An 11,132-nucleotide genomic window follows, 5' to 3' on the forward strand; every position below is an offset into this window, starting at 1 on the left:
TTCAGTGGGTGCGGCTTGTGATGTATAGGACAGTGTCTGTTTAGATCTTCAACTACCCTTTCTACTTGTGTGGTTACCTCTGCTGACACGTCTGTCTTGTGCACCGTAACTGATGGCTTTCTGTTGTAATTACCCAGGGGCTTTTCTTTCTTGAAGCTGACAGAGGAGATAGACGCTGTTGCAAAGCTTGGGTTATTTCTTGCTCTGGCCTCTTTCTGCACAAACTCAGAAAAGACAGAGAAAGGTGGGAAGGCCACTCTATGCTCTTCTTTAAATGCTGACCCAACTGTTGTCCACTTTTCTTGGAGGTGAAAGGGTAGCTTCTCCACAATTGGACCTACTCCCCTGGCTGTGTCGAGGTAACTTAAACCACGTAAATATCCATCTAGCTTTGCAACTGACAGTTCTAACAGCAAGTCTGATAGCTCGCGGAGCTTGTGAGGTTCTTTGCTGGAGAGCTTTGGGAAGTTCTCTATTCTAGAGAACAAGGCTCTTTCTATTGCCTCTGTTGAGCCATAGCATTCTTCGAGTCTTGTCCAGATCATACCTAGACCAACAGATGGATGACGTATGTTGACTGCTTTGACCCTTCTAGCATGTTCTGAGGACTCTGGGCCCAGCCACTTGATGACCAAGTTTACTTCTTCACTGGCAGTAAGACCAAGGTCTGCAATGGTACTCTGAAATGTAGCCTTCCAGCTGAGATAATTCTGCGGCTTGTCATCAAATAGTTGTTTTCTTACCTTCGTAATTGTGACTGTAGGCTGCAGCATACAACCTAAAGCCCTTGTTCAATTTTCTGGTTGGTGTTGGTGTTGTTTGCTGTCAAATTCTGTGGATATCTGTTACTTTGAGCTTTGGGAGCTCCTGCAAAAAACGGGGTGTAAAACAGTGCCATTGATAGACCGGAAACACACAAGCATTATCAGGTAGAATGCGGAAATTATTGTGCAAAGAGCGCATTGGCCAAGTACAATTGGAACCCACCCACTGAGGATGCACAAGCCAGTGTATTCTTAGTGCCGGTCCCAAGCCCGGGTAAATGGGGAGGGTTGTGCCAGGAAGGGCATCTGGTGTAAAATATTTGCCAAATCAAATATGCCAAATCAAATATGCTAAGATTTTCATTGGGAGTGATGAAGAAGGACAGGATTATTAGAGGGACAGCTCAGGTTGGACAGTTTGGAGACAAAGCAAGAGAGGCAAGATTGAGATGACTTGGACATGTGTGAAGGATAGATGCTGGGTATATTGGGAGAAGGATGCTGAATATGAAGCTGCCAGGGAAGAGGAAAAGAGGAGGCCAAAGAGGAGGCTTATGGATGTGGTGAGGGAGGACATGCAGGTGGCTGGTGTGACAGAGGAAGATGCAGAGGAAAGGAAGAAATGGAAACGGATGATCCGCTGTGGTGACCCCTAATGGAAGCAGCCGACAGTAGTAGTAGTACTAGTAGTAGCTGAGGAGTAAGTTTCACTTGAACATCGGGGGGAGACACATTTAGCGGGGGTTCAGCTATGTTTTCGAACATGGTCTTGAACTTTCCTGACAGATTGAAAAGATTCCCTAGTTCATGAACCCACTGCAAGGAGTCTCGAATCAGAGGCGATGATTTGCATGCACCCTCGGTTGCCAGGTTAGCACAATGTGCCCCACAGTGTATGTACAAGGCCAGTGGTTTCTGTTTCTTGATCAGTGCCTGTACACCCATGTTCTTCCCAGCCATGTTCACAGCCCCATCGTATGCATATCCTCTTAAGGAGGATAATGGCAAATTCAGCCGTTTCAGTACATCGATAGCTATGTCACTGATAGCTTGTCAAGTTGTTGATGCTGTTTGGTAAAGGCCAACAAATTCCTCATGCGGAATTTAATCATGGTCTACATATCTCATACAGATCGACTCTTGCTCCTGGTTGTCAGGAGCAACTGCAAGACAGCAACGAGGTCGGCAATCCCAGTGGCAAGGTTAAAACGGTATGGTCCAAGCATAGGGGTGTATGAAATCGTTGGAAAACAAGTATGAATGACATTTTAAGTAGTTTGACTGTCTGTGTTGTTATTTTACCTTTTTTGGCGGAGTTAACATTATCATTCATGATATATTTTTTGGGGGGGACAAATTCACCTCTTCTAAATATTGAGGGGGACGTGTCCCCCCTGGCCCCCCCATAAGTTACGCCTGTAAGTATACTGCTCAAAAAAATAAAGGGAACACCTAAAAACACAATACAGACCTCGATGAATGAAATATTTCAGCTGAAAATCTTTATTTATTAGACAGAGGAATGTGTTTAGAGCAAAATAACCTAAGAATGATCAATGGAAATCAAAATCATTAGCCCATTAAGGTCTGGATTCAGAATCAAACTCAAAATCAAAGTGGAAAATCAGAACATAGGCTGATCCAACTTCTGTGGAAATTCTTCAAGACGATTCAAAATGAGGCTCAGTAGTGTGTGTGGCCTCCACGTGCCTGTATGCACTCCCTACAACGTCTGGGCATGCTCCTGATGAGACGACGGATGGTCTCCTGAGGGATCTCCTCCCAGACCTGGATCAGGGCATCGGTCAACTCCTGGACAGTCTGTGGTGCGACATCGCGTTGGCGGATGGTACAAGACATGATGTCCCAGAGCTGCTCGATTGGATTCAGGTCTGGGGAACGTGCAGGCCAGTCCATAGCAGCAATGCCCTCGACATACAGGAACTGCTGACACACTCTGGCCACATGAGGACGAGCATTGTCATGCATGAGCAGGAACCCAGGGCCCACTGCACCAGCATATGGTCTGACAATGGGTCTGAGGATCTCATCCCGGTACCTAATGGCAGTCATGGTACCTCTGGCTAGCACGTAGAGGTCTGTGCGGCCCTCCGAGGATATGCCTCCCCAGACCATCACTGACCCACCGCCAAACCGGTCATGCTGGAGGATGTTGCAGGCAGCAGAACGTTCTCCACAGCGTCTCCAGACTCTCTCACGTCTGTCACATGTGTTCAGCGTGAACCTGCTCTCATCTGTGAAGAGCACAGGGCGCCAATGGCGAATCTGCCAACCAAGATGTTCTCTGGCAAAGGTCAATCGGGCTGCATGGTGTTGGGCTGTGAGCACAGGCCCCAATTGTGGACGTCGGGCCCTCATACCATCCTCATGCATTCTGTTTCTCACTGTTTGAGCAGAAACCTGCACATTAGTGGCCTGTTGAAGGTCGTTTTGTAGGGCTCCGGCAGTGCTCCTCCTGTTCCTCCTTGCACAAAGGACCAGATAGCAGTCCTGCTGTGGGGTTGTTGTCCTCCTGCGGCCCCCTCCACGTCTCCTGGTGTACTGGCCTGTCTCCTGGTACCTTCTCCATGCTCTGGACACTGTGCTGGGAGACACATCAAATCTTCTTGCCACAGCACGCATTGATGTGCCATCCTGGATGAGCTGCACTACCTGAGCAACTTCTGTAGGTTGCAGATACCGCCTCATGCCACCTCTAGTGGTGAGGGCACTAGCAAAATGAAAAACTAACCAAAGATCAGCCAGAAAAGATGAGGACAGGCAAATGGTCTGTGGCCACCGCCTGCAAATCCATTCCTTTTATAGGGGTTGTCTTGCAAATTGTCTAATTTCCACCAGGTGGAAATTAGACAATTTACCAACAGGTGAAATTGAGTCACAAATCAGTGTTGCTCCCTAACTGGACAGGTTGATATCTCAAAAGTGTGATTGACTTGGAGCTACATTGCATTGCTTATGTGTTCCCTTTATTTTTTTGAGCAGTGTAGTAGGCCAAGTACAATTGGGGAGAAAAAGGGGAAGAAATCCCAAAAAAAAAAAAAAAAAAAAAAGCTTTTATGCAAGGTTTCTTAAAACAACTTATATCTTTGCAAAATTTCCATCAGGATGAGTATCCACACTACTGGTTTGATGTGTGGATTCATTATATAGCAGACACAGTAAACTAACTCCTTCAGCAGTCAGGGCCCCTCTCAACTTTTTAGGTCGGCCCTTCTCTATAATGGACCTTGTACTGTGCTCTGATGGATATTAAGTGTGTTGGAAATGCTGTCACATCCCTCTTTTGATTTGGTGGTTTATCAAGGACTAAATTTCAGATTTGATTAAGTTTGTCGCCACGGTAGTCTGTGACAGGGTGTGATCTGTTGAACTTGAAGACCGTCCTACAGGGGTGACTAGGGGTGGCTGTGGACAAGGCCGCCCTCGATTGCCACAAGAACAGACACCCTCATTTTGCTCTAGCGATCAGGTTACGTGACACTAAACAGTTGACGATAACCTTTCTGGTCTCAGCTCAGCGTTTGTGCAATTCTTACAAGAGACCTTACAAATTACAGGAAATTACAGGATCTGAGCTTGTTTTGAGATATTTCATGACTGCAAAGGTGGCTTGAGCACAATATTTTCAAGTCTCCAACTTCAGATGGAATGATTATTCTCTTATATCCAAATAGTCATTTGCATTCACTTGCCAAATTATGTGTTTATGCATGCTCAGTAATCCAGATAAGGAAATCACAGAAAGTTAAATCAGTTCATGTATCCAGATGAACTGATTCAACTTACTGTGATTGCCATATTATGTTTTCTCCTCATGATTGTACAGCTATATAAGATGAAGTTGTGTCATAAGTTATAAATTATAATACACGTCATATTTTAGATCAATTTAAGATTTAACTGCCACCTCCAAAGACCCCCCCCCCCCCCCGCCGCCCTTCTTCAGCCACCTTGCTCAAAATGTTCCCCTGGCACCTCTGGTTGAAATTATATCAAACCTATGTTGTGTGTTCTTCTGGACACATGGCAATATAAAACAGTCAAGAGCTAACAAGAAAAACAAAGACGTTATCATCAATTCATTTATGTTGACAGCGTGTTTAATTATATCCAGACAAGCAAAACTCACCTTTAGCTTATACTAACTATAAATCATCAAGGCCTTTCTGAGTGGACCAGATGAAATACTTCATCCCCAAATTTATCAGGTTTGTCTCCAAATAACCCACTTTGTTTTTTAGACAAGTCCGCCTCTTTTTTTTTTTTCTTTCAAACTCAGACTTCTAATGCTGAATATTTAATGGTGAAGACAGAGTTCCCATAGTGAGCCTGGTAGGTGCACAGTGTTCAAACTATATCTGTCAAGCCACCAGAGAGTGGGCTCAATGTGATCATGAGATGTAGAAAATCCAAGTTGAGAAATAAAAAAAGAGCTGTATCACTACTTAAAGTTCATATCTCAACAACCCAAGACAAAAACCTTTTACAATGCGAACACAGTTAGCACTTAGATCTACTCATGTGATACGTTTAGTAGTGAAAGTACATAAGAATCGTTTTTTTAACAAGCACAGAAGGTACAAAGACAATTTCTCACCAACTCTGCCACAACAGTAGGTGAAAAAGCACACGATGAGAAACTCTGCCAGTTCTTTCAGTCCATGATCATGTGTAAAATGCATGCAAATCTTTTTAAGTTAAGTTCAAGTCAAGACTAAGCACTGATCAAAAATCAATGTCTGAACATGCTGCTTCGCTGTTCCCCAAAAGGAGACGTCTCCTCTCCTGGCACGAAGTTCTCCCCATCCTCCTTTTCCTTCCAGAAAGCATCTAAAGAAAAGTAATAGAACAGAGGATCCAGGCAGCAGTTCACACTAGCAAGACATATTGCTGACCTGATGGCATGTTTCCCATTTGGAATTAACAGGGCCACAGAAAGAGGTGAGAAAAAGATGACAAACATCATCAAATTCAGGGCAAAAATCAGCATAACATTCATCCTTCTGTTGACCTTTACAGAGTCATTGAGATGCTTGTGCAGAGTCCAGGACATGATACAAGTAGACACGACATTGACAACTAGCATGGAAAACACTAGGACTGATTGCATATGTGCAATCCAATGTCTCGGTTCCTGACAAGCGTCAGCTTCAAAACAGGAAGTTGTATTGCAGATCCTCATACTTATGGTTAAGTCGATGCTTTCTGGGATGTTGACTGCCAGTATAAAGAGCCAAACAAAAATGCAAGCTTTAGAAGCGTTGGAGGTTGTTCTCAGGTGCCGTGTTGTCAGCGGGTACACCACAGCCAGTAGCCGGTCCACGCAGATGCAGGTGATGAAGATAGCGCTGGAACGGATGTTGTTGCGGAAGAGCATAGTGAACCAGACACACACAATGACGCCAAAGGGCCAGAGGCCTGTAGCATAGAAGTAGACCCTCATGGGCAGAGAGATGACCAGCAGCAGGTCTGAAATGGCCAAGTTTATCATGAAGACAGCACTGGGGGTTTTGATGCTGTGGTGGCGTATCAGAATCCACAGTGACACGGCATTCAGAGGTAGACCAAATAACATGACACAGCCATAGATCGTAGCGTAGACCAGCTTTGGCTCCTGCGTAGATGTAGTATTGTTCATGATGAATATAGTATGAGAAGCAGCAATTGTGGGTTCCCATGCCTGTGACAGCACAACGGAAACCACAAGAGACTAGCTCCACCTTCTTATTCAGATCAGTGTGAACAGGGGTTAGGCTTCTTCTGCTATTTAGGTAAAGAGAATGTGTGAACAGGAAATGAGCGGAAAACTAAACAGTGGTGATTTATGCTTATGATGGGGTTTAATTAAGAAGAAATGTGTAGGTGTTACTGAGAATCTGGGCTGATTTTTTTCTTTTTTGTCTTTCACTGTAGGTAATGTATTGTACTGAGTTGATTTTGTTGCCCATGCAACTTTGTCACTGGTTGTCTATTTAGAATCAACTTTATTAATTATTATTATTGATTATTCATCATGTGTAGCCACAGTTTAAGGTGGCTGGAGGAAATAATCTTCCAGTTTTCTCTGTTTATCTTTTTTTTTTATTTTGTTTTTATTCATGTTTATTTATTTATTTTTTGTTGGATATGGATGACGTTGGTGGTATGGAGGACGTTTCTGCCCAGAGATTCCTCTTTTATATTTTCGATAATAATGAAATGAATGCAATCAGATATCATCAATTTGTTTTACTCCTCTTTCTTTCTTTCTTTCTTTCTTTCTTTCTTTCTATTTTTTTGTTTTCCCCCCTCTTTTTCCCCAACTGTATCCGGCCAATTACCACACTCTTCCGCGCTGTCCCGGTCGCTGTTCCACCCCCTCTGCCGATCCGGGATGGCTGCAGACTACCACATGCCTCCTCCGATACATGTGGAGTCACCAGCCGCTTCTTTTCACCTGGCAGTGAGGAGTTTCACCAGGGGACATAGTGCGTGGGAGGATCACGCTATTCCCCCCAGTTCCCCCTCCCCCCGAACAGGCGCCCCGACCGACCAGAGGAGGTGCCAGTACAGCGACCTGGACACACACCCACATCCGGCTTCCCACCTGCAGACACTGCCAACTATGTCTGTAGAGATGCCTGACCAAGCCGGAGGTAATATGGGGATTCGAACTGGCGATCGCTGTGTTGATAGGTAACGGAATAGACCACTACACTACCCGGACGCCCCTTGACTCCTCTTTATTGTTGGTTTCCATTTTGCCACAGCCCTTGTGATAAAAAAAATAATTGTATGGAAAACCCATACTAAATGTAAGGATACTATACAAAAGTCATAACATATTGGTATAGCTGTTATACACTGTGTGATCAGTTTAGGGTTTGTAAACATGTTATAGAAAACCTTCAGACAACTCCTGTAATGTTCTCATGAGATTAGTACCTATTGCATTGACTCAGTTCATTCCTGTTTTTCAATGTTGACATTTCTGGTTTGCAAATTATGTGCACGGTGAGACAGTTATAGATATATGTTATGTTCTTTGCTGTTTAGCTCTAGTGACAGCTGATGATTGTATATAGCATGAACCAGGCTTGTACTGTCTATTAAAGAATTACTTGAATCACTGGATTATTTTGCTCCTTGTTTGTTGAGAACGTTCCTTACCATCGAGGGTTTCATTTAATGAAGTTATATCTACATATACACATACATACATACATACATACATACGTACATACATACATATATGTATATACATACATATGTACAAACATGTACATATATGCATATGTACATACATGCATACACACAAAAACACATGCACGCATGCACGCACGCACACATACACACACATACATAGTGCAGATGTAGACTGTCAGATGAGTGGGTCGAAAGTGCTACAGATTGTGCTAAAGATTGAAACCGATAGGGTAAAACAGACTGAAAATGTAGTTTTATCAGATTGAAGATGTCTCCTTCACTCTTCCCGTCATCTGACATACATGACCACATTAAAAATTAGATTTAGATTAAGCTTTAGATTGCCGTGGTCTGTCTGCCAAAAAAAAAAAAAATTGCAGCATGTCAGGATGTTGGTCTTATTTTGTAATGGAAAATGTGGGGAGAGTTGTGGTAAGTTACAGCTGTCTACTTATAGTGAAGCAAATACACAAGACTCTTCTTTTTTTTTTTCTCCCTTTTTCTCCCAATTTAGTGGCCAATCCTTCCCTATTTTAATCCAAACACCCACCCTCGTACTGTTCGCCAACTGCGTCTCTCCGGCCGGCAGTGTCGAAGGAGTCGCCTCCAGGCCGAACCACTGCTTTTTCCGACACACCCAGAGACGCATTCATGTGACGAACACAAGCCGACTCCGCCCCCCTCCCGAAGGCAGCGTTGCCAATTATCGCTGCTTCATCGAGTCCGGCCATAGTCGGGATCTGACGAGACCGGGGCGCGAACCCCGGTCCCCAGTGGGCAACTGCATCGACACAAAGCCGATGCTTAGACCACTACACCACCACGGACCACAAGACTCTTCTAAGTCCTGCAAGAGTTTAGCTAAATCTCATATTAATTCAGTTAGTAGGCCTACAGGCAAACAAATATATAAGATATATAAAGTACAATTATTTCAGTTTGTTTAACAACTGATTAACTGAAATTTCAATGCAGAAATGGTTATTTTACTCTCTAATCTAGGCCTATCTTATACCATGGCACAAACTGAATAATTTCTTAAAAAGTGGTCATATTCAAAGGGAATCTACGGCCACTAACATCCCCTTAATACATGCAGAAATGGACTTAGCTGGACAGTGTCCAGACTGCATATATTTGGACAGTTTGTTGGTCCTTGCAGGCAGCTGACAATTGACTGTGGTGTGTTTTGCATTTGGACGGTCGTTCAGCTATCTGGGTAAATATACTTACGTGAGTACAATGTGTGGGGTTATGAGGGGTATTATACATATTATGCATATTCATTTGTGAAGTGAACAAATTTTCTCAATAAAATGACAATTTATTGAAGAACATTGTAATAAACTAATAAACTAGCTTTTGTTTATTATAAGAATGACTAGCGAGAGTTCAGTATTTTGCAATTAAAGGATAGGTTTATGCTCTGTGCTCTTAGGCTCCAAACAACAACATCAGCATCCGTGTGTAATGTACTGACTGCTTTTCGGCACCTCCCACTTACAGCAGCAACTGTTACGTCATAAAACTCACATCTATGACAAACATGTTCTGTCTTATACATGCCTAGAACACGGTAGTTGCACAATAATATAAGAAACTCATGGAAGAGTGTTTTTTTGTTGTTGTTGTTGGTATGATCATTATAAAGCAACCAATATTTCTTTAAGTCTAGGCTGTAGGTATGCAGAAACCAAAATATAAGTAAACAAATGGTTACTGGTTTCTTCAGATGAACATTTGGATTGTTTTTCTGCCATAGGTTTTTGTTTTTGCAAATATGTGTCAAACTTAAAGTTCAACTTACAGGAGTGTGACTAGGTCAAAAGTTTCACACGTTCATAATTAAGTGGAATATGGAGACAGCTTTAACAGCTTTGCAAATTTTACACTCATAAATAGTACTGGGTTAATGATACAGTTCTTTTTTAAAGATATTGTAATTTGGCTTACAATTAGACCACTTTATTTTGTGAATATGAAACCTTCTGAAAACATTGAACAGATTGGTCAGGTAGGTGACATCTGGAGTCAACATGACAGCTATCAAAGTACAAAGTACAACAGCATAGAAATCTTGTCAAAACAGATTAAGTTTAATTTGTTGTTAGTGGAAGCTACGGCGCTCCTAAAAAGTCCCGAAAGGTGCTTTTTTTGTCTTTTTCTTGTGAGCACAAGAAAATAACTTGTTTAATGTGGAGTTAGAAAACAACGAGACAGGAGACGTGAGAGTAGACGTAGTCGAGGTAGTTTACTAGCTCCAACTTAGCATGTCATACATTCGACAACGACACTGAACTGTCAACCGGAAGCGGAAGTGCATTATCTGACCCCTCGCCCCTTCCCTTAAAGGTACACCGTCCTCTTAGGTGAATGTCTTTCGTTACATAGATGTGGGTCACTACACAGGCCCCCCCAGAATTCACCTACACAAAACAATGCAAAACGGCAAAAGTGCAAGTCATGAACATAAAAATAGACTCTACAACAGAACAGTCAATGACATAGTGCAAAGTCACGGGGAAAACAGGTGACGAGTCGGGGGGCGGACTCTGTGGCCATAACGGCTGCGCTTCACAGGAGGGAAAACAGATGGGGCCGAAACCCGGGCCATAGGCGGGGCCGAAGCAGGAACAGAGGCAGGTGCCGGGGCCGACCTAGGAGGGCGTCCCCGCCGCGGGGGTAGGGCCAATTGCATTGGCTCCCCAATGTCCAAGTGAGCGGGCTTGAGACGGTCTATAGCGACCCGCTCCGGCCTGCCCCCCATGTCCACCACAAAGTTCTTATCCCCCGCCTCCAGGACGCGGAAGGGCCCATCGTATGGGGGCTGCAGCGGGGACCGATGGCTGTCGTGCCTAATGAAGATGTACCTCGCCGATGGCAGATCCTTGGGGACGTAGGACCGGGGGAGGCAGTGTTGAGACATCGGAACGGGAGCGAAGGCACCGGCAGCGCTCCGGGACGCACTGAGGTGAGAGGCGGCCGACCAGGGAGCCGTAGCATCCGGAAGAAACTCCCCCGGAACCCGCAGGGGCTGGCCATACACCAGCTCAGCGGAGGAGGTCTGGAGGTCTTCCTTCGGGGCCGAACGCAGGCCAAGCATGACCCAAGGGAAAGGTCCATCCAGTCGCAGCCAGTGAGGCTTGCCCGCAGAGCGGCTTT

The 11,132-nt window shown here is 44.2% G+C and overlaps 1 protein-coding gene across 1 annotated transcript; it reads right to left on the reverse strand.

Annotated features, from left to right (window-relative positions):
* Window positions 1–5,510: 5,510 nt before the first annotated feature.
* lpar5b (lysophosphatidic acid receptor 5b) lies at window positions 5,511–6,423 on the reverse strand. The gene is given in 2 exon segments (XM_056282815.1): window positions 5,511–5,600; window positions 5,602–6,423. Coding segments are annotated over 2 exon segments (912 nt in total).
* Window positions 6,424–11,132: the final 4,709 nt, after the last annotated feature.

Source organism: Lampris incognitus, chromosome 7, assembly GCF_029633865.1.
Source record: "Lampris incognitus isolate fLamInc1 chromosome 7, fLamInc1.hap2, whole genome shotgun sequence".
Lineage (NCBI taxonomy): Eukaryota > Metazoa > Chordata > Actinopteri > Lampriformes > Lampridae > Lampris > Lampris incognitus.